The following is a 23,813-nucleotide window of genomic DNA, read 5'->3' as shown; positions in this document are numbered from 1 at the left end:
AGTGGTTGCCCATTTGCCTTGCGTCGTACTAGTCGAGTAGACGCCGACTCCGCACGGAGGAATTGCCTTGACTGCATGGTGCAAAACCATTTAATATATTTACTTCTTTTTAGGGACCGGCTGTATGATTAAGCTACAATCTTCAATGAGTAAGCATATCCCAGTAAGTGTCCATTTTCATATAGCAATATTTTGTTACATTGTAGCTACTCGTGTTGTAATTCTGTATCAACTGGTCTTCAAATTTTCAATTATTAAATCTCGGGCCTCTTCGACACATGCTTTGTTGTCTTTGTGAAATTGATACATCTGAGTTTTTCCTATGATTAACGGTATGTTAAAGGTGTATGCGAAATTAAATAGGCTTTTCCGTTAGATTGACATTTTATTCGAGTAAAACGTGGTGGGTTGCCTTTGTGGAGCGCCTTTGAGATGCATTTTCGACGTAGCTATTACCGTCGTATAAAATTACGCATTTTTCTTATTAACTTGTCAGCAATATCATTGACAGTTTCTATAATAATTCTTACCTTAATTAACTGTAGTTTACTTAAACGAGGCGCTAAATATCTCACTATTCAACATTTAGTTTCTCCATCTCAATGGACATTGACAAGTGCTCCGCTATAGGCCTCTATACCGGTGATGGCGCCGAGTCCGCCCTCACAAAGGGCAGTTTATAGAAATCCTTTCATCATACTTATGTACATTTCGGTTTGTTTGGGTTTTGTCGTTGGACAGACGTCTAGGTTTGACGTCATTGTATTGTCTCTTAATTAAAGGTCCGATTTGGCTCAAATGTTCAGAACAAAACATTATTTTCCAGCCGGAAAATATCGGATTAACTATCCATACTTCAAGCTTCTTAGACAGTATTTGGAGCCAGAGAAAAACATATACAATGCTTAGGGCTAAGGGAATTATACATGGCTTGTGGGAAAAATAGCTATGCTGAAATTCTAGCAAATATTTCCTTCTGTCAACGAGGCATATAGTAGGCCTAATATGTATATATTACTGCTATTTGTATGCAATTATAATGAAAAACAATATGTAGAGAGTTGAGCTGCGACCTAGTAAGGCCTTAGGCCTTAGTAATGCTACATCCATCCTTCACACATCAGCAGTCATGTTAGACCCATAAAATTAGACCTATGGTTACACCAGATCTGGACTGAAAGAGAGCAGCAATTATGTTTCCATAACCTTCACCTTTTCAATTGTTTGAGCCATTTCCCCCTTGAGTTTAGAGGCCTTGTATCTTACTCCCTCCTCCTCCCCCTCTTGTCTCTTGCAGCAGTTCTGTGGTGTTCTGGGTCACACATTTATGGAGTTTCTGAAGGGCAGTGGGGACTACTGCCAGGCACAGCACGCAGCTGCCTATGCAGACGAGTGAACAGCAGAACTCACCTCCTCTCCGAAACACATTGGACCCACAGGAGGAGGATCTGAAACGTTGGCAGGATCAGGACACCTCCTAACCTACCAGCAGAACGAGCCTGGATGGGGTAACTTCACCTGCTGCACACTGCCCTCGTTGGCTTCTGCCTGGTCAGAATCAAGGGGGAACCTGTCTTGTTTTCCCAAAGGAGAAGGGGTTTGATTTTGGTTGCCCACACACTTTTTTTCTGCCAAATCTGACCTCCTTTCGCCTCATAGCCTTCTTTAGCACACTGGTCACGGTGCATTTTATTGCGGGAATATAGTTTGACATTTTGTTGATAATCCCTCTCCCTCTAAATAAGTGTTTTCGTTAGATTGTTTTGTGGAAGGAAGATCTCATTTTTTCGTCTGTCACCATGGCGCGTATGAACCGACCTGCCCCTGTGGAGATCACCTACAAAAACATGAGGTTCCTCATTACCCACAATCCCACCAATGCCACTTTGAATAAATTCATTGAGGTGAGCCCTCACATCATTAACACAGTGATGATATCAGAAATTAATTTTGTTATAAAACATAATGAATGTTCTGGATTCTCATAGGTAGTCCCTCTCTTCCATAATATAAAGGGTCAGTTTAGAAAATATAAATGTCTTCCCTGTGTAGTATGTCAAATGGACAATGGCATATGTTGCAGATCATATGAAAATAAAAGTACATTCTTCTACAGGAACTGAAGAAGTATGGAGTGACCACCGTTGTGAGAGTATGTGAGGCCACCTATGATTCCACCTTGGTGGGGAAAGAGGGAATACAGGTTCTGGTAAGCTTCAACATCACTGTTTACATCTCCAATGCAATACTATTTTACTATCATGTTACTACTACGTCTTTGTTTTGGTTTCTGAGAAACTCGTTTCCCTCTCCTGTCCACCAATAGGATTGGGCGTTTGATGATGGAGCTCCTCCCTCTAACCAGATTGTTGATGATTGGTTGAACCTCCTGAAGACAAAGTTTAGGGAGGAGCCTGGTTGCTGCATTGCTGTCCACTGTGTAGCTGGCCTAGGGAGGTAAACTTGTGTTCTTATTTCCCCTTGTTAGTATAGAAACATTTATAATCATGTAACAAGGATTTTACAACATGTAATAAGTATTTATATTCAGAATTGTGTTAGATTGATGATGCTAGTTCTTTAGTAAGAATGCCAAAAAACAATTAACCATAATACGCAGTATTTTGTGTTGGAAGGAAAAAGTCCCATAGTACTCTAACCCTAACTGCCTTTTGTCAACATTTTTTTCTGAGTATTTACCAAGTTTTTTTTTGTGTGTTATGCTCCTAGAGCACCTGTCATGGTTGCCCTGGCTTTGATTGAATGTGGGATGAAGTACGAAGATGCTGTCCAGTTCATCCGGCAGTAAGTCTGATACAAATACACTTTCAAGTAGATCTCTATATACTGTAGCTGCAGCATCTTAAAATGGAGGCTACAACACATTGTTTTGAATTAATAGGACTAAGCAGCGATTGAGAAGTTGAAAAGTTGAAATTGCATTATATGTACCTTAACCCTTAGTACAGTGTAAGTACATTGTGACAGTGGGACATTTTTCGTTCAAAAAGGGAGGCTAGTCTATTAAACCCACTGTTTTGAATTAATATCACTGACCTGCAATTAAGGTGAGGTGAAATGACAATGTATTTTCTCTCATATAACAGGAAGCGTCGCGGAGCGTTCAACAGCAAGCAGCTTTTCTACCTAGAGAAGTATCGTCCAAAGATGCGCCTGCGCTTCAAAGACTCCAACGGCCATCGCAACAACTGCTGCATCCAGTAGTAAAGCCAACTAAATCATAGTCCATGCCAACAATGCCCCTATAAAATAAATGAATTGATTTTCTTTATCTTATCTACCTGGCAGGCTTCTTTTTTCTTAGTAAATCCATTGTGTTGAAGTATTTCCATTGGAAATCCATTCTCAAATAATTCAAGTGTTCCCTTCTCAATTAAAAAATGTAAAGTGTCAAAAAAGAGGTTAGTTAGTGAACAAGTGACAGTGAGTGTTCTCTATGTGTGCCCATTGAATTGGAAAGGAGCACAGCCAGTGAAGTCATTTTGTGAACATCCAGATGTTGGTTTATACATGTTGAACACAGTCCAAGGTTTTAATTGGCAAGGGTGCTTAATACTTTAAAAAAATATTTTAAAAAGCACCGTTATGATAATTTAACATAAGTAGCCCTTTAAATTTTATGATTCAGTTTGATGCTGAATAGAAAGATGTATGCCTTCCTCCAAATGGTTAAAACTTGAAATGCCTTACAATTAAAATGGAACAAAAAGGCAATCGAGTGGGTTTGTCATCCACTGCATTAGAAAAGGAGTTTCATTTTTCTACTTGGAACAAAAAAAATGTTGCCTTTGTCTTGTGCAGGACGTCTACACACCTAAGTCCTTTCAGTAACTATTTTTAATATGAAATGCTTAATTGTTGCAATATTTGTTTATTGAAAGTCTGGAACCTTTTATTTTTTTCATTTTCTCTTATCAAACCTTGTTGACTAATTACTGCCATGTCCAAAATGTGATTTGTGTTTTTCGCTTTGAAACTGGACTTCAACGTCTGCGATATTTTGTATGCCTTTTTATTTTGATGTGCGTAACTTAATACTTGGATACTTGATGATTTATGTATTTGAAAATGTGTATTATTAGGTTGGCTATTTATACTGTCAATGGATGTGTGTTTTAGTACCGTGAGCGACAAATTGTAACTGTTCACCAACTTGTGAGAGTACATTAAAATGATACACTGAAAACTTGGTTTTGAATGGCATTTAATGCGCTGTAATATCCTATTGTACTCCCATTAGTGAAGGCCTATAATGTCTTGTTTTACATTGGTCTTGTTTGGTTTAATGGATTGGCTTCAATTAAGTGTCTCCCAGTGGGCTTGTTCTGCCTGTAATACCAGCAGTGGCATTAACAAGAAGGATATCTGTCTATGGGACTGCTGACTGGAACTGGCAGAGAAAGAGGCAGATCCCATACTGTTTCATGTAAGATCATGAGAAACCAATTCAGCCAATGTAATTATGCTAGAATATCCCCCCAAAACATGACTAACTGAACAAAAATAAGCAGCGAGGAGTCATGGTAGAGGTTTTCCCATGGTAAACGGTTTGAAACTGATAATGTACGTTTGATTCATTTAGTGACACATAACTTTACATAATTAAGGTATACTTAAATGCCTTTGGTTTAAATGAGAAGCTTGGGCTCAATTACAGGAGAGTAATTTATTGATTCAACCCTCCCCTACCCTGTTACATGTCCCTCACGGCATACTTAATAACAATCATCTTCTTCTGCATAGGAAAACTTCCACAGTAATGCACAAAGACAAATGGCATTTTCAGCAAATTAATCAAATCCTTTTATGGAGATATTTCTTAAATGGCTGTTGGTTACACCCTAGATCTGGTGACAGTCAAGCTTGCTAGTGTCCCCTTGTGGCTATATTTGTACCCACAGGCATCCAATGATTTGAGATAGTTTGTAGAACTCTGCATGCCTCTGAAAATGGCTATATAGGGCCTACTGTAGATTAATGTGAAATTAGCAGACAAACATGTTGCTGGATTTTCGTTGTAGTCTTTCATACAAAACATGCAAGACTTTATCAAAATGTGTTTATTTTCTCTTTTGTACAACCTTCGACGTCACCTCCGACCTTTATAATAAATAAGAATGGCATATAACATTTCTACATATGTCTTCAAACAACACTGCCCTCCTAGTTCTCCCATCACAAAAACTAATCATGACAAAGAAAATCCTACATCAGGAAGACGATAAAGCATAGGGGTTGGTGAGTGGATATGCAACAAAGATATTTGCAAACAAATGAAAGTCATTGAACCAACAGTATACCAGTAATTTGTATGAGTTCAGTATTGACACAAATACATAAACATACAGAATTCAGTGAACTCAAAATGGTCGCCACAATGTTGTTTAAAGCACAGTTAGTCTGGTCTGTTTGGGTTTTAACTTGGTTCATATTTAACAAAACACAAAGCCTACAGTACCCAATAATATCACAATTAGTTTACCCAAAAAATGTAATGCTCTTTTTATTTTACAGTACAAAGATGGCAAAAGCTAGAGCTTAGGTTAAAAAAAAACTAAACTCTGTCAGACGGATAGGGGTGTTCCAACAGCTGAGAATTTTAGAGGGGTGTAACAAAACAATAAAACAAAATGCAAACCAACAAACCATCAAAACACATCAAACTAATTAATGTTTCTTCCACAGGGTTGGGGGTACATTTTCATTTCATTTCCATTTCAATTCAGTCAAATCAGGAAGTTAACTGGAATTCAAATTCCATTCCATGTTCCTGCTTTTCAATGAGAAACGTTTTTTAACTTGAATTTCAGTTTACTTCCTGAATTGACTGAATTTAAATGGAATTGACCCCAACCCTGATCTTCCGTGGAGCGTTAGTTAGTTCCTCCATTAGTCTCTCAATAGTTTGGCCCCTGTGGCCCCTCCGTTCAGGGATCTGTTAGGTCTCCGACTCACATCTTATTCCTCGTTTGGCCCTTTCATGCTGGAATCTTTCGCAGATATCGGTGACGCCACCATAGGAAGGATGCACTGTGACGACTCGCAGTAGCTGTTGAGGCCAGGACGACCAGGAGGCCCTGGAACGCCGGGAATACCGGGAACACCGCGTGGCCCTCTCTCGCCGTCACGGCCATCTGTGCCATAGGAGGCTCTACCGTGATCACCTGTGGATGGAGTGGTCGGTTGAGACTTGTACATGTCTGTGGAACTGCTAAATAGCTAGCTAACCATGTTATAGCTGAGCATATAGAGACTTGGAGCATATTGGGTTAGCACAGTGGTTATGGCTATAGCCTTCATTATTATGGTGTAGGCGTGTAGCCTCTTGTGCCTGGTATCTTTACCTGGTAGACCGGGTGCTCCAGGTGCTCCTTTAGCCCCTCTCGCTGTGGGTCCTCTCTCTCCTCTGTCGCCCATGTCACCTACGCAGAACATGTACATTATCATCAATTCAAGTGACGTTTAGGGATGCAGAGATGGTTGTAGTGAACTTCACTTGTGATGGCACAAACAATCCTAATTATTCAAATGGATCATCATGACACTACTACTACCAGCCTGGTTGCCAGTGTGTTTCTGCTTCAGCCAACTTGTCATTGTCTTACCAAACTAGGCCATAATATTACATTTAGGACATATTTCCACCATCTTTAAAGACCCAGGACCTCACCTTTGGCCCCTTTGCGACCCAGCAGTCCTGGAGGTCCTTTGAGGCCTGGCAGTCCTCTGGCCCCGTCCAGTCCTGGGTAGCCGTTCTCTCCGGAGGGGCCTTCAGGACCAGGGGGGCCAGGGGGACCTGGCAGTCCAGAGATGCCCGTCTCAGGCCTCCTCAGGCTGGCTGCCAGCTGGGCTAGCTGCTCTGTGACACAGGAAGGGAAAAGGATGAGGGGATCAGTCCAATGAAACCTATGGACCTGCATTATCAGATGTGATGGGTTCAGTAATGGTCAATATCAAATGGATAAGAGTTTGATATGAAAATGATCAAGACTTACCTTGCATTACCCTCATGCAAACTTGTGTGATGTGTGTATCGCTTGGTTGTTTCCCCTGGGGAAACAGGTGGTTGTTGAGAGAATTGTGGTGTTAACTGGTAAGTAATGCTATTCATAGCTAGCTTCACAGGCTTTTTTCATGATGTCTTAGCCCAGGGACATACTTAAAGAGATTCTCCAGTACTTTTGTATAATCTTTAGCCTGTAGTTCTGAAAGTAGTGCTCATGAGCCAAAAGTGGTCCCCGAAAATTGCCTACTATGTCACATGTGCAGATATGTGCAACACGTCATTGAACTCTCTCTCGTTCTGCTGTGTGTGCATCTTGCTAGCTGTCACTCAAATGGCAAGGGGCTGAAGCTCATTGGCTAGAACTCTATTTGCTAGGGGGCTGGCCCACATGGGGGAATATGTAGGGAAAATGGCACAGCACAGCTTCCAGAAAAACAGTTGCTTTCAAATTAGGGATTTCGTGACTAATTGAGGTAAGACAGTCATTCTACTCATATATTATGCATGTATGAACTACACATTGACACATCCAGCCCAAAACGGAAGGTTTAAAAAATACTTAGTAGTCGCCACAGTTCGGAAGCATGTCTTTAACACAGGGCAAAGTCATCATGTGAATTCTGCTCCAGTAAAGATTTGTGTCTACTCCATATGAGTGCAGTACTAAGAAACAGCTCTTTTTGACTCCTGCTCTGTTTCAGGCCCCCAGATCTGGTTAATTGATAAAGTGCCTACCGCTGGCCCCTGTGTCCCTGGCAGTCCTGGCACCCCTCTGTCTCCCTGCATGCCACGTGGTCCAGGTTGACCCGGCTTGCCCCCTGGGCCTGGTATGCCCCGGCCGCCCTCCGGCCCTTTGTTTCCAGTCTCTCCTGGTCTGCCCGTCTGAAAACAGCGACAGAGCGCGACACAATGGCATTCAGCATTCATACATAACAAAAGGTAACATTGGATTACCCAGACTGGACCATTGGGAGGATAGACAATGCTGTCTGTCTAGGATCATGTGTTTCAGGCCTACAGTATGTAAGGCTTTCTTTTGGCATGCACAACACTGTCAAGTGATTCAGTAATGAGAAATGATGATGCTTAGTTGTACGTGACCTCTAGCATTAGACAGTTCTATAACGTTGTGGCATCTAATCACGATGAGTCCCCCATGATTTTGGGACGAACAGGTACCACATTAACATGTAACTGGACATAATAGGCCTAGTCCATGTCAATAGAGGGCTTTAGCAGTAAGCAATGCTATAAGCTGGACTCACCGATCCTTTCTCTCCTGGCTCCCCTTCGTCACCCTGTAATAAAACAGAATCAGTACTCTTTTACTTTCAAACAAATGTTGCGCACGGCAACGTTTTTTCACAACGTTTTTATCTTGATGTAGTTACTCACAAAGTCCCCTCTGTCTCCTGCTGTGCCTTCGGAACCTGCTTCTCCCTAGAAATGTATTTGTTAGAGGATCATTAACATGTATCCATCCTAAGTAGGCCTTGGTGGGGCCTTCTGTAGTCTTCTAGCTAGTAGCTCCTAGTGCTTGATGTTACTCATTTGAATTCACTCCATTCATCTTCTTCCATTATTTGATGGCTACATAGAATATGGTCACCTCCCTTATGCAGGAATGTACTATTCGGTCAGTTGAGATGGTATTGATAGAACTTACTTGTTCTCCTTGAGCACCGGTCAAACCGACTGCACCCTGGAGAAATAGAAATAGGAATAGGAAAATTATATTTCACTTTCACACATTAATTTCTGCTTCTCCTTTTGTAGTACCTTTTATCTTCCTTACCCTGTCTCCCTTCTGTCCAACCAGGCCGGCAGGGCCAGGCAAACCAGGAAGCCCGAGATCCCCTTTACCTCCCTGTAAAAAAAAACACATTAAAAAACACACACACACTTAAAAAAATCTAACACAGTGGATTGCTTGTGCAACGCTCCAACCACCTTCAGCTGACTACATTTGCACAAAACATTTTGTTTTAGCTGGAAGAAAATGTGTCTAAACAGGTGAGCTGAAATAGGTATTGGGGACACACTCCATGAGATGTTTTTGGAAGTTTGGGTACTGATTGTGGCATACCCTCGGCTAACTGGTTTAAGGAATTCCTGGGAAACAGAGGGTTCTTTCAGGCCTTTTCAGCCTATTTTCCTGGCCTGAATCCCCCCTCTCTGAAGAAATACCCCTGGGCCATGGACCAGTGTAACAAGACTCCATTCATGCCCCCTCACTGGCGGATAGCAGTATTACTGCAGTCTGGAGGCTTATAAAGGGATGCCACACTCAATATGAGAGAGCATACGGCTCCACTTGCTTGGAGTGGGTTTGCTCTTAGTCACTGGCATTCAGCTTGGTTGATCTGAATGGTTACTATGGTAACTATGTCCATGTTAAATGGTATATGTATGGAATGATAGCAGATAATAGCAATATACACTGAGTGCACAAAACATTATGAACACCTTCCTAATATTGAGTTGCACCCCCCCTTTTGCCTTCAGAACTGCCTCAATTCATCTGGGCATGGACTCTACAAGGTGTCGAATGCGTTCCACAGGGATGCTGGCCCATGTTGACTCCAGTGCTTCCCACAGTTGTGTCAAGTTGGCTGGATGTCCTTTGGATGGTGAACCATTCTTGATACACAAAGGAAACTGTTGAGCGTAGAAAAACTCAAACGGTGCGCCTGACACCTACTACCATTTCCCGTTCAAAGGCACTTAAATCTTGTCTTGCCCATTCACCCTCTGAATGGCACACATACACAATCTATGTCTCAATTGTCTCAAGGCTTAATAATAATAATTTAACCTGTCTCCTCCCCTTCATCTACACTGATTGAAGTGGATTTAACAAAGGATATCAAGGGATCATAGCTTTCACCTGGAATCACCTGGTCAGGCTATGTCATGGAAAGAGCAGATGCTCCTAATGTTTTGTACACTCAGTTCATTGTTTACACTGATGTTATGTCAAATATAAATAGCAAAAGACTGCTGGTATGGATGGGGGCGGATTGTGTTATTTGCACTCTAAGATGTCCTAGTTCCAGGAAAGGTAGGGCAGGAAAGGCATTGTAATGAAAATAACATTTGAAGAAAATAAGCATAAATAATTACATATACAATTATATCAACATAATTCTAATGGCCACCCTAGTACATGTTGAAAGACCAGCATCGTCTTTGTTCTTGCCACACAGCACATGATCCAAAATGGGTCATTTATTTCACACTTTGTTTTCTTCTTCCTCTTTCACACCATCTTCATCGTGTTCTTGTCTTCCTCTTCTTTCCCCATGACAGTATCATCATAATCCATCACATTGCAAACCACAAAATCCTGTTCTGTATTCCGAATTGAATTGGCTTCACTCTGATATTTCCTTGTCTGCATCTTACCTTACCAATCCATGTATTTTCTCACAACAAAGTCTGATGACTGGAGTACCACAGGGTTCTGTGCTTGGTCACTTGGCTTTGTCATCACTTCCCATGGCTTTTCCTATCATTCTTGTGCAGAAGATGCTCAACTCCCTCTATTATTCCACCTGTTTACTACCCAGGTTACAGATTTCACCAGCATCTTAGCCTAGTTCATTTGTATGTTTCAAGTTCATCGGTCAGTTTGATAATCATGGTTCATACTGTGGTACTTGTATGGATGTTTGCGACAAATTGTCAAATGCTTTATTCATTGTGGTTCATAATACATATAATGGGCTTGTTTTGGGGCTATGAGTATGTTAGTTATAATGAATGGTCTGTTGGGCTGTTGACTTACCCTGGGTCCTGGTGCCCCTGCAGGCCCTTCTGGGCCACGCACTCCTCTTTCACCCTACAGCGAACAAATAGAAGAATAGGAAGTTATAGAGAAGCAATTGTGGCGCAAGTGCAGATGTATTATATTCTAGTAGTCCAAGACCTTCCCAAATGAATCACATGAAGTTCTGAGCTTGCTGAAGAATGCTTCTATTATAATAGAGCAAAGGTTGTGCATGGCTTTAGAGTTCAAGTGCTTTGTGCTGATCTTGTTAATTCTATTGTTCAGTTATTTAGCTCACACATTTATCCCTAATTCCCTAACACGAAAAGGGTTACTGAATCACACAGTTCCAGATGATTTATTCAAACTACTGAAGTTCATACTAAACCTTGAAAAGAGTAATCAAACTTGATAGTGTTTTTATATGGATGGCTTTCTCACAGTGAATCACATATACTATAAAACATACTCACTGGTCCACCTCTTGCTCCGACAGGTCCTACTTCTCCCTGCTCACCACGTTCCCCCTGTAAACAAAGCAAGTCTCCATGAGATCTGTAGCACAGCCCCTTATACTACTGATGCAAGTATGTAAGGGTTGTGTATCCTGTATCAAAGTATTACGTTTCATCACTGTCATTTAATGTGATTTAAGTTTCATCAATAGACTTTCTCTTGACTTACTGATTTCCCAGGAGACCCCATTAGTCCTACAGAACCTGGGTCGCCAGAGTTACCCTAGTAACAAAAAGAGGAAAACATAAGATTCCCTACAATAGAGATTCATATACAGTATGGTCAATAACTGGTTTTATTCATACATTTGAAATATTCCCCTACCTTCTCACCACTTTGTCCTTTTGGACCATAAGAGCCTGGCAAACCCTATGGCGAGAATCACATCAAAACAAATGAACAACCAAACAAACCCAAACAAATACAAACGCAGAATGGTTATGATGAATCAAAGATGCTAGGGGTCAGAGGTCACACTTACAGGAAGTCCTTGGAGCCCAGCATCACCTGGACTGCCAACTTTCCCAGTAATACCCTTAAAATGATAGAAAAAAACAACAGCAGGTCAATCTTACTGATTCACTGTATATACATCCTCATTTAGCCTACTGTATGTCTTTGAACATCAGGTTGAGCTGTACCTTAGATGCTGGCAATCCGGGAATTCCTTCACGTCCATCGGGCCCAGATAGACCCTGTCCATGGGAGAAAGAACAGGGAAGTTGAGCGTTACAGAAGTGGATTAGCTTCATGGCATGTGTATTGAGTCAACTGTATGCTCATGCTGTGTGTAATGTCATAGATGAGTTGTTAGTCGATAATGAATCAGTTTTGGTAAGGCTGTGGTGTGTACAATACTCACAGGCTCCCCTTTGGTCCCTGGAAGGCCCCTTATTCCTTGTGGGCCTCGGGCGCCCTGCAAAACAACACACCAAAAACAGTGAGTAAAAGTCTCTATACATTATTTGATAGATAGTGTGCACCTGTATGAATTGGCGGCAGGTTTTTGCTTTTGAAAGTGAATGACCATGTGCTCTGTTGTTCTGCAGTGATAATATAACAGCAATAATAATAATGATAATATAACAGTGATAATATATTTGTATGATGGTGTGGTGTTTTAGTACTTACTTGACCACCGTTTGGTCCATTCTCGCCCACTACTCCTCTTTGGCCCACGTCACCCTAAAAAAGAAAAACACATTTCTTAAACCAAAATAGTCGAATAAGTTGAGATGTTACTGTAATGTGAGTGGTGACAAAAAGATCATGGTGACAAAGAGGTGAAAGTCATGGTGATAAAAATACAGGCACCTACTGGGCCACCCTGAATTCCCTGGGGACCGAGATCTCCAAACGTTCCACGTGATCCCTGTTATCAAACAGATTTAAGATGTCAAATATACGTTTTTATGCATTCACTAGTGTGCTCAAACATAAGTTGTGGGATGTTGAGGTTTGGCAGTGCTGAAACAGGCCAAGCTGAAGTCATTTTTAAAGCAATAATGCACCCGCTGAGGATGGCAGTAATATATAGTACATAGCTCATCTTGGGCATTCATCCTATGATGTCAAACAGCGTGTGACCTCATGACCCTTACCCTGTCACCTTTGAGGCCCATCATGCCTGTTATTCCCCTGGGTCCCCCTTGGCCCTAAAATCACTCAGCAGAGGGAGAATAGTGAGAGAGAGAGAGAGAGAGAGAGAGAGAGAGAGAGAGAGAGAGAGAGAGAGAGAGAGAGAGAGAGAGAGAGAGAGAGAGAGAATAGTGAGAGAGAGAGAGAGAATAGTAATAGTGAGAGAGAGAGAGAGAGAGAGAGAGAGAGAGAGAGAGAGAGAGAGAGAGAGAGAGAGAGAGAGAGAGAGAGAGAGGAAGAAGCCATTTTTAATTCAAAGAATACATGTATCATAGCCACATTGTGAATGGCACATTTATATTGATACAGATTTGTGAGAGAAATATTAAAATAGTTTACTGGTAGCCCTTGAGCTCCCATCTCGCCTTCTCCTCCCTGGTCTCCTTCTTCTCCCTGTAGAAAACATCAAACAAATGTTACAATCATTATCAATGTCTGCATTGTAGTTGTTGATATTTCATCTGGATAAAAAGGGGGAGACGTTACCTTGTGTCCTTGCTTTCCAGGCTCACCAGACTCTCCTTTTACCCCTTTGTGGCCCTAAAGAGAAACCATATAATGTTGCCGCTATATGCAAGCCCGCTTCACTGACAAGATACATCATCAACATCCATAGTATATTAGTGTCAACGACCAACCATAGTATAGTATGTATTTATTATATAGTCACCTTCATGCCTGGGAGGCCAGAATATCCGTTAAGACCAGAAGGACAGGCATTGGGACACTGAAAAACAGAAGTAAAGCCTATTTGAGGTCATCTAAGAGCCCTGCCACAGGGGGGCTCTGCTGAAAAGTTCCCCATCATCAGCATCAGGGTTCAAATGCATAGCTGTGGTGCCCTTAAAGGAAACTTGTGAACGCCTTACCAGGTCTTCCCCCTTATACACGCCAGGAAGACCCTGGGGAGAAAAAGAGAAAACACAATTGTAATGACATTTCTGTCTTTGAAGTCATTGTAAGGGAAACAGGGGCTGGTTGTCATATAGGTTGGTTGTTGCAGTGCTCTTAAAAATGTACAGGATGCTGTAAATTGTCTGTCTCCTCTTTGATACTTTTCATGGCACACAGAACTATGTAGCTATTACATCACATGGGACTCACATGGGGTTTCCTACTGTACTAAGGATGACAACACTAATATGGAACTAATTGATCATGAAAATAAATATATTTACCCTGGGCCCTGCAGGTCCAGGAAGCCCCACTGGCCCCTTCTTGCCCTGTGATCCCTATAAATAATAATAATAATATGTTTACAGGTGAATTAATGCAATAATTTAATAAGTTAGAAGTCAATATCTCCGTATTGACTGCAATATAATAAGATATTGAAAATGTTGGAAGCCCTGTGTAACTAGCCATCATTTTCTAAATGTTAAAAAGGCAGTACTCACCGGGGTTCCGACTTTGCCAAGCTCGCCCACCAACCCTTGTGCACCAGCTGCTCCCTGTCAGCAAAACAAAAAGGACATGACACAGTACTAATGTACTGTATTCTCTTGTATTTAAATACATTCTTCCTTATTCAGGTGTGGGACCAATGGAAAAGTACTCACATCAGGCCCATCAGGTCCCTCGCCCTGTGGTAGACAAGAGAAAATTCATGGAGAGGCTTGAAGGTGTAAAATTGAGGTAAAGTTGCATTTTTCTGTATAAACAAGTTCATCAATGCATTAACAAGGGTACAGTAATAAAAGGCACAATTTAAAGCAATGCCGTTTCAATAAATCAGTCCTTATAGTATGTCATACCCTTAAATAGATATTGTATCCTTATACAGTGAGGGAAAAAAGTAGTTGATCCCCTGCTGATTTTGTACGTTTGCCCACTGACAAAGACATGATCAGTCTATAATTTTAATGGTAGGTTTATTTGAACAGTGAGAGACAGAATAACAACAAAAAAATCCAGAAAAACGCATGTCAAAAATGTTATAAATTGATTTGCATTTTAATGAGGGAAATAAGTATTTGACTCCTCTGCAAAACATGACTTAGTACTTGGTGGCAAAACCCTTGTTGGCAATCACAGAGGTCAGACGTTTCTTGTAGTTGGCCACCAGGTTTGCACACATCTCAGGAGGGATTTTGTCCCACTCCTCTTTGCAGATCAAATCAAATCAAATCAAATCAAATTTTATTGGCCACATGCGCCGAATACAACAGGTGCAGACATTACAGTGAAATGCTTACTTACAGCCCTTAACCAACAGTGCATTTATTTTTAACAAAAAAGTAAAAATAAACAACAACAAAAAAAGTGGAGAAAAAAAGAGCAGAAGTAAAATAAAATAACAGTAGGGAGGCTATATATACAGGGGGGTACCGGTGCAGAGTCAATGTGCGGGGGCACCGGCTAGTTGAGGTAGTTGAAGTAATATGTACATGTGGGTAGAGTTAAAGTGACTATGCATAAATAATTAACAGAGTAGCAGCAGCATAAAAGGAAGGGGTGGGGGGGCAGTGCAAATAGTCCGGGTAGCCATGATTAGCTGTTCAGGAGTCTTATGGCTTGTGGGTAGAAGCTGTTGAGAAGTCTTTGGACCTAGACTTGGCACTCCGGTACCGCTTGCTGTGCGGTAGCAGAGAGAACAGTCTATGACTAGGGTGGCTGGAGTCTTTGACAACTTTGAGGGCCTTCCTCTGACACCGCCTGGTATAGAGGTCCTGGATGGCAGGAAGCTTGGCCCCAGTGATGTACTGGGCCGTACGCACTACCCTCTGTAGTGCCTTGCGGTCGGAGGCCAAGCAGTTGCCATACCAGGCGGTGATGCAACCAGTCAGGATGCTCTCGATGGTGCAGCTGTATAATTTTTTGAGGATCTGAGGACCCATGCCAAATCTTTTCAGTCTCCTGAGGGGGAATAGGCTTTGTCGTGCCCTCTTCACGACTGTCTTGGTGTGTTTGGACCATGATAGTTCGTTGGTGATGTGGACACCAAGGAACTTGAAGCTCGCAACCTGTTCCACTACAGCCCCGTCAATGAGAATGGGGGCGTGCTCAGTCCTCTTTTTTTTCCTGTAGTCCACAATTATCTCCTTTGTCTTGGTCACGTTGAGGGAGAGGTTGTTATCCTGGCACCACACGGCCAGGTCTCTGACCTCCTCCCTATAGGCTGTCTCATTGTTGTCGGTGATCAGGCCTACCACTGTTGTGTCGTCTGCAAACTTAATGATGGTGTTGGAGTCGTGCCTGGCCATGCAGTCATGGGTGAACAGGGAGTACAGGAGGGGACTGAGCACGCACCCCTGAGGGGCCCCCGTGTTGAGGATCAGTGTGGCAGATGTGTTGTTACCTAACCTTACCACCTGGGGGCGGCCCGTCAGGAAGTCCAGGATCCAGTTGCAGTGGGAGGTGTTTAGTCCCAGGATCCTTAGCTTAGTCATGAGCTTTGAGGGCACTATGGTGTTGAATGCTGAGCTGTAGTCAATGAATAGCATTCTCACGTAGGTGTTCCTCTTGTCCAGGTGGGAAAGGGCAGTGTGGAGTGCAATAGAGATTGCATCATCTGTGGATCTGTTGGGGCGGTATGCAAATTGGAGTGGGTCTAGGGTTTCTGGGATAATGCTGTTGATGTGAGCCATGACCAGCCTTTCAAAGCACTTCATGGCTACAGACGTCAGTGCTACGGGTCGGTAGTCATTTAGGCAGGTTATCTTAGAGTCCTTGGGCACGGGGACTATGGTGGTCTGCTTGAAACATGTTGGTATTACAGACTCAGTCAGGGACATGTTGAAAATGTCAGTGAAGACACTTGCCAGTTGGTTGGTCAGCACATGCTCGGAGTACACGTCCTGGTAATCCGTCTGGCCCTGCGACCTTGTGAATGTTGACCTGCTTAAAAGTCTTACTCACATCGGCTACGGAGAGCGTGATCACATAGTCATCCGGAACAGCTGGTGCTCTCATGCATGCTTCAGTGTTGCTTGCCTCGAAGCGAGCATAGAAGTGGTTTAGCTCGTCTGGAAGTCTTGTGTCACTGGGCAGCTCGCGGCTGTGCTTCCCTTTGTAGTCTGTAATAGTTTTCAAGCCCTGCCACAACCGACGAGCGTCAGAGCCAGTGTAGTACGATTCAATCTTAGTCCTGTATTGACTCTTTGCCTGTTTGATGGTTCGTCAAACAGGCAAAGAGTCCCGCTCCTTGAAAGCGGCAGCTCTACCCTTTAGCTCAGTGCGGATGTTTCCTGTAATCCATGGCTTCTGGTTGGGGTATGTACGTACGGTCACTGTGAGGACGACATCATCGATGCACTTATTGATGAAGCCAGTGACTGATGTGGTGTACTCCTCAATGCTATCTGAAGAATCCCGGAACATGTTCCAGTCTGTGCTAGCAAAACAGTCCTGTAGCTTAGCATCTGCGTCACCTGACCAATTTTTTATTAACCGAGGCACTGGTGCTTCCTGCTTTAGTTTTTGCTTATAAGCAGGAATCAGGAGGATAGAGTTATGGTCAGATTTGCCAAATGGAGGGCGAGGGAGAGCTTTGTATGCGTCTCTGTGTGTGGAGATCTTCTCCAAGTCATTATGGTTTCGAGGCTGACGTTTGGCAACTCGAACCTTCAGCTCCCTCCACAAATGTTCTATGGGATTAAGGTCTGGAGACTGGCTAGGCCACTCCAGGACCTTAATGTGCTTCTTCTTGAGCCACTCCTTTGTTACCTTGGCCGTGTGTTTTGGGTCATTGTCATGCTGGAATACACATCAACGACCCATTTTCAATGCCCTGGCTGAGGGAAGGAGGTTCTCACCCAAGATTTGACGGTACATGGCCCCGTCCATCGTCCCTTTGATGCGGTGAAGTTGTCCTGTCCCCTTAGCAGAAAAACACCCCCAAAGCATAATGTTTCCACCTCCATGTTTGATGGTGGGGATGGTGTTCTTGGGGTCATAGGCAGCATTCCTCCTCCTCCAAACACGGCGAGTTGAGTTGATGCCAAAGAGCTCGATTTTGGTCTCATCTGACCACAACACTTTCACCCAGTTCTCCTCTGAATCATTCAGATGTTCATTGGCAAACTTCAGACGGCCCTGTATATGTGCTTTCTTGAGCAGGGGGACCTTGCGGGCGCTGCAGGATTTCAGTCCTTCACGGGGTAGTGTGTTACCAATTGTTTTCTTGGTGACTATGGTCCCAGCTGCCTTGAGATCATTGACAAGATCCTCCCGTGTAGTTCTGGGCTGATTCCTCACAGTTCTCATGATCATTGCAACTCCACGAGGTGAGATCTTGCATGGAGCCCCAGGCCGAGGGAGATTTACAGTTATTTTGTGTTTCTTCCATTTGCGAATAATCGCACCAACTGTTGTCACCTTCTCACCTAGCTGCTTGGCAATGGTCTTGTAGCCCATTCCAGCCTTGTGTAGGTCTACAATCTTGTCCCTGACATCCTTGGAGAGCTCTTTGGTCTTGGCCATGGTGGAGAGTTTGGAATGTGATTGATTGATTGCTTCTGTGGACAGGTGTCTTTTATACAGGTAACAAGATGAGATTAAGAGCACTCCCTTTAAGAGTGTGCTCCTAATCTCAGCTCGTTACCTGTATAAAAGACACCTGGGAGCCAGAAATCTTTCTGATTGAGAGGGGGTCAAATACTTATTTCCCTCATTAAAATGCAAATCAATTTATAACATTTTTGACATGCGTTTTTCTGAATTTTTTTGTTGTTATTCTGCCTCTCACTGTTCAAATAAACCTACCATTAAAACTATAGACTGATAATTTCTTTGTCAGTGGGCAAACGTACAAAATCAGCAGGGGATAAAATACTTTTTTCCCTCACTGTAGGTGTCATATCCTAGGTGGGCGTATTCATTTCAGATATGATTTCAGATCAATCAATGGGTGTGTGTGTACAATTCTTATAAAGGTGTGTTATGCGGAGTCTCGTAATTTCGTAAATACTGCATTCAACTGGGAAAAATCCACTAGTGGGAAACTCATCTATTATCCCACGTGCTCCGAGTTTTTCACTTGCACCTCTCTGGTGTCATTTGTCAACAAAAACGACAGCAAGCATGGCGGCATCTTCAGCAGTTGTTGTTTATGGTAAGACAAAAATTGTTGATACAAAATGTATTCTGTTCATCTTCCTTTTGATTTAGAAAGTGAAAGTAGCTCTAGATATACTTTTTATGGGCATAAAATAGCAAAACAATCACAAGCCTTCTAATGATCTCCATGTTTGATGGTATTTCCCAAAACGTGAATGCACCCAACTCGTATTTACGAATTCACAACTGGTAATTACCACCTTCCCACTTGGTGATGAACGTAGCATTAGACGATTTTATGGGTGTGTCCTATCGTTATATGGTCCTTGAGAGGGAGTAGCCTATTCCAGATTTCGAGTCATTTCCTTGGATGGGTAAGACAAGTCCTTGGAGGGGATGGTCCCATCCTTATGGTAGTGTAATAATCCATTGAAACAAGTGAGGTCGATCCCTTTCCAGATGATGTTTGGTCATTTCTGCATGATTGCCATAGGTTATGTCATAATGGACAATATCCCTATTACATTTACATTTACGTCATTTAGCAGACGCTCTTATCCAGAGCGACTTACAAATAGGTGCATTCACCTTATAGCCAGTGGGATAACCACTTTACAACCCTATTATACATACATTCCTTTAATAAATGTAGTTAACCATGCTTACTTACAATCTCCCCGACCTCCCCAGCCTCTCCGGGTTCACCCTGATAGAGAAGCACACAAGATGGTTGGTGAAACAATCTCAACCTTTCATTGCTTTGGAGCATACTGATATTTTCACATTCCTACTCTTCTGACCAGCCTCCACACACTGAGTACAGAGAGTGTAAATGCATTATATTTCAGCAATATAGATATTAGACAGATAGGAAGATTATGGATACATTTGATTTCATATAAAGAAAACATACTTTTGGTCCAGGAGGCCCGTCTTGGCCGGCATCTCCAACAGGTCCAGTGGCACCCTATAGAGAAAATAAAGTTTATATAAACCACACAGAAATATGAATGTCCATGAGTAAACTGTATAAAACTTCAATATGTGTCTAATGCCCTCCAGTGAAAGAAGTCATTTCATGCTCTGTTACCCATTCATATTGTTATATTTTATATTTTATTCTTTACAAGTATTCAATGGGATTCCAGAGAAATTATAAAAGGACATGTGAAAATATTAATTAGAAACAATGTGCAATCCATCCATTCCTGAAATGAATTGATTTGAAATAGAACTGTTCCAACACTGAGTTTCTGACGCAGTACTCTGTTAGATTAGTAACAGGGTGGCCTTACTTCAAGGCAATATTACTGTCAATCTGATTTGCTTAATTCAATTTGCGTTTGATAAACACAAAGGAAGGTTTGTAATCCAAATACTCTATAATCTATAAGCAAGATTTCGACAAAATGATGGAAGGCATCTCAATTGAGACTACTTTTATATTCCACGTTTGTATCTTGAAGAAGAACATTGTACTAACTAAACCATTGCATATTTAGTCTACCTAAAAGTCAATTTCATCATTGATATTTCATGGATGGAGTGTTTCCTACACAGTAATCTAGCAATTATAAGACTCAAAATGGGGGTGTGTCTTCTCTCACACTGTTTAGCCCCTCCCCTCTTCCGCCAGCTACATAAACCATTGGAGGTCACTTAACTAGTCTAACTAGTCCTCCGCCAAGCTTGAATCAGTGGATTGAAAAGAGATGCTCTGAACTATCCTCCCAAGATCAAGGAACTACTACTACTCTCTAACTAGTCAATCGTTGAAATCAGGACTCCAGTTATGGACAGAGAAACCGAAAAAATGGATGATAGCTGACTACTTGAAGTGTGTGTTTTCAAGGTATTTGCTATTCCTAACAAAAGAGAATAGTGAGCTACCCAGCCAAAAGGAGTGCATACCTCGACACACCTGGACACTACCTACTCTGCCAGGCACACAGCAGTCAGCAGTTCATCTGATAGGATACTCTGTATTCAGCATCATCGCCCAATCGGACAGCACACACACTGGGACCCTTCTGCTCCACCTTTCCCAGCATACAGTTCTTTCCTGTCAGCCATCATTGGCGGCCGAATCCCCTGCACCCCCCGACTCATACAAAAAGACCTCTGTTTCTCTGTTTCAGTCAGGAAGCTATTTGAGGCGTTCTCCTCCTCTCTCCCCTAAATACCCAGGTTGATGTATCCCACGGATTCATTTTCTTCAGGAGGATTCCCCCCCCCCTCCAACCCTTTTGCTCAGGAGCCAATATAAACGACTCACACAGCATTAGTGCCACAGATCTTCAGCCCCTTGAGCTTCAGAAGTTACAGATGTTCAATGGACTCAATGGAGTCTGTTATCTGATTTTGCACTATGGGGTTTCCTGCTTGGGGAGTATGAATAATAAACTGGTTGTAAATGTGGGTATTCTGTGTAACTTACGTCTGCCCCTGGTAGGCCGGGTGCTCCAGGAGTTCCTGGTTTGCCGTCTTCCCCATCAGGGCCCTGGGAACAGAGTGACCATTTCATTAGCATGCTAAAATGTATTAACCATTTATTGGTAGGTTATAAAATAGGTGTGGCAAGGGAAATGATAGTCCACTCACAGGGCCGCCTTTTATGAAGTTATCGTCCCCTCTTTCTCCCTGAAATGAAATAGAAAAAGGAATGTTTATTTAATAACCATGTAAAAATCCACTATAGGTTGAAAATTCTAGAATAACACAATTCATTTAGGTCTATACCAGGTGAGGTGCTGTACAACAGATAAATCTAAAGCCTGAAATGACACATATATACAATAAAATATTAAATGAAAAGGTATCTCACATCAATGCCGTCGACTCCAGGCACGCCTGCTATGCCAGGGGGTCCAGCGGGGCCTCTGGGACCGACAGGGCCCCTCTGTGGATAAATACATAAAATCATTTAAAGCTCCTCTACTGAAATGTATCCCCAAATCATGGCTGGGCACCTGACACAAAGAGCTCCATTGTGTGAATTAGTAGTTTTGTGGGAAGAACGGTCAAGAAAAGAAAACCACAAGCCTCTATACAAGGGACCACTCTGTAAGTAATTACATATGTTGAGAATATTTTTGTTGTGATTCCAACCTATTGGTTCCATATGTCAACACAAGCAGCTGCTATGTTATTTACCATACACATTTTTTCATATTTTAGTCACTTAGCAGACGCTCTTATCTAGAGCGACTTACAGTTAGTGAGTGCATGCATTTTCATACTGGCCCCCCGTGGGAAACGAACCCACACCCCTGGCGTTGCAAGCGCCATGCTCTACCAACTGAGCTACAGGGGACTCACACACCTCTAAATCATGCAGCTATTTACAAGAGAAAAATAGTCCACTAATAAATAGGCATATTGTGGTCGGTCTAATGTATTTGTAAACTATATGGTTCAACGAATTTGTAAATGCATAGAAGGTGTGTTTCAAAACATTTGGGAGTCTGAGCATCCCAGCCCAGCCTATCCCATCCATGGGAAATTCCATCCTAATAACACAGGATAATGTAATCTCAAGAAAAGCAGTCATACATGACTGCCATACAAACCAGTCATACATTGTGGCTGGCAAACAAATCGATGTGAACCATTGGATAAGAAAATAACCATAATTTGTGACTTACCTGAGCGGAGCAAATAAGGACAATTTGCAATAAAATCACCAGCGATGACTCCCGATATATCCTGGCGCGAGCCATGGTCTTCCCAAAGACAAGGAAGACGCAAAAAGTCCCTTTTCCCGGATTAGTTGGGATTTACGGACCACCTGTCGATACTCCCCAACTGAACCCCACAGTGTACTGAAAGGTACCATGTACTATTAAAATTCATGTTTATTCATGATGGACTGGAGAGCTGGAAAGTGGTTGGAGGAGGGATGGAAGGTGCGCGCAAGGGGAGGGTTTCACTGTGAGGCAACGGTGGGATTTAGAATGTTCTCTCAAGATGTATAAATACCTGCAACTTTTGCTGACTTTAGTTTGTCAACTAAACGCTTGCATTCCAACAAGTTATTACAAATTGTAAAAAATAAAATAAAAAAACTAATCCAACCTTTTCCAAAATCGCATAGGTCAAAACTTAGCCTATTTCTGCACAGGTATAACATACAACATAAATGATGTTGCTGTTGCAATTATCAATGCAATATTTCTTCAACATAGAGTTTGTAAATGAGAGAGCATAATGTATTTAAATCTGTCAGCCTGATTTGATTTGAGACTTTGTTGGCACATCATGTCGGAGGCCGCCAACAATAGATAAACGTGAGTGAGATCTATTATTCAACAAACACATATCCCCACTGATTAAACTGTCAATTTTGATTGACTTGCTTTAATGCTTTTTTTTATATAGCCATTTCATAGAGAAATACAGTAGTAATGGCATTTTTTTTGCAAGCACTAACTCTGCCATGGTTCGTTGGACAAAGCCTATGAGGAAAATGTATTGCGTTTTTGTAGGGTTTTTTGATAAACGCCGAAAATAAGGTCTGTGGTAAACAGGCTTAAGAGAGTTTATACGTTTTGTTCTATGAGATAATCTTAAATAATCTTCATCAGCTAACATAACTTTTTGTGAATTTTGAAGAATGTATTTAATAATACAAAAATACATAAATCACTTTTAAGAGCTCCTAATCCTGTGTTAACTTCAGACTTCATTTTCAACGTTTATTCCAAAACCCTATTCTTTCCCCATTCATTTTTCCCATAGGGATGGCCAAGGACTACAAGCTGGTGAGCACACAAAAAAATTCAGACAAAATCTTGTAATGGTATCATCATCATAGTCACTGCATTATCATCGTAGGCACTGACTGCACTGCCAGGGTATCCCACGGTC

The 23,813-nt window shown here is 42.0% G+C and overlaps 2 protein-coding genes across 2 annotated transcripts; one reads left to right on the top strand and one right to left on the bottom strand.

The window, feature by feature from the left end:
• LOC121561307 (protein tyrosine phosphatase type IVA 1) lies at window positions 1-4,211 on the top strand. Its single transcript, XM_041873898.2, has 6 exons — window positions 1-163; window positions 1,298-1,904; window positions 2,117-2,209; window positions 2,327-2,457; window positions 2,731-2,805; window positions 3,108-4,211. Exons 2-6 carry the CDS (start codon window positions 1,800-1,802, stop codon window positions 3,223-3,225), a joined length of 522 nt encoding a protein of 173 aa, XP_041729832.1. The 5' UTR covers window positions 1-163; window positions 1,298-1,799; the 3' UTR covers window positions 3,226-4,211.
• Window positions 3,804-22,778, bottom strand: LOC121561289 (collagen alpha-1(IX) chain-like). The gene is made up of 32 exons (XM_045218878.1): window positions 22,592-22,778; window positions 21,772-21,846; window positions 21,549-21,587; window positions 21,385-21,447; window positions 19,861-19,914; window positions 19,618-19,653; window positions 14,510-14,533; window positions 14,348-14,401; window positions 14,129-14,182; window positions 13,820-13,852; window positions 13,621-13,677; window positions 13,437-13,490; window positions 13,290-13,343; window positions 12,914-12,967; window positions 12,631-12,684; window positions 12,444-12,497; window positions 12,175-12,228; window positions 11,954-12,007; window positions 11,794-11,847; window positions 11,637-11,681; window positions 11,481-11,534; window positions 11,270-11,323; window positions 10,815-10,868; window positions 8,823-8,894; window positions 8,694-8,729; window positions 8,423-8,467; window positions 8,293-8,325; window positions 7,763-7,909; window positions 7,017-7,071; window positions 6,692-6,880; window positions 6,366-6,443; window positions 3,804-6,185 (listed from the first exon to the last, which is right to left on the bottom strand). Exons 1-32 carry the CDS (start codon window positions 22,664-22,666, stop codon window positions 5,980-5,982), a joined length of 2,064 nt encoding a protein of 687 aa, XP_045074813.1. The 5' UTR covers window positions 22,667-22,778; the 3' UTR covers window positions 3,804-5,979.
• Window positions 22,779-23,813: the final 1,035 nt, after the last annotated feature.

Source organism: Coregonus clupeaformis, unplaced genomic scaffold (genome assembly GCF_020615455.1).
Source record: "Coregonus clupeaformis isolate EN_2021a unplaced genomic scaffold, ASM2061545v1 scaf1868, whole genome shotgun sequence".
NCBI classification, from domain to species: domain Eukaryota; kingdom Metazoa; phylum Chordata; class Actinopteri; order Salmoniformes; family Salmonidae; genus Coregonus; species Coregonus clupeaformis.
The sequence above is the reverse complement of the archived record's forward strand: the minus strand, read 5'-3'. Positions and strand labels throughout refer to the sequence as shown.

What these genes read in the sequence shown, in the direction of transcription:
- LOC121561307 (XM_041873898.2), top strand. Translation starts at nt 1,800, where the DNA reads ATGGCGCGTATGAACCGACCTGCCCCTGTGGAGATCACCTACAAAAAC. An exon ending in AAGAGGGAATACAGGTTCTG is followed by an intron (nt 2,210 to 2,326) that starts GTAAGCTTCAAC and finishes GTCCACCAATAG; the next exon opens with GATTGGGCGTTTGATGATGG. An exon ending in GCTGTCCAGTTCATCCGGCA is followed by an intron (nt 2,806 to 3,107) that starts GTAAGTCTGATA and finishes CTCATATAACAG; the next exon opens with GAAGCGTCGCGGAGCGTTCA.
- LOC121561289 (XM_045218878.1), bottom strand. Translation starts at nt 22,666, where the DNA reads ATGGCTCGCGCCAGGATATATCGGGAGTCATCGCTGGTGATTTTATTG. An exon ending in CCGGCCTACCAGGGGCAGAC is followed by an intron (nt 19,915 to 21,384) that starts GTAAGTTACACA and finishes TTTTCTCTATAG; the next exon opens with GGTGCCACTGGACCTGTTGG. An exon ending in TGGGGTCTCCTGGGAAATCA is followed by an intron (nt 11,324 to 11,480) that starts GTAAGTCAAGAG and finishes CTTTGTTTACAG; the next exon opens with GGGGAACGTGGTGAGCAGGG.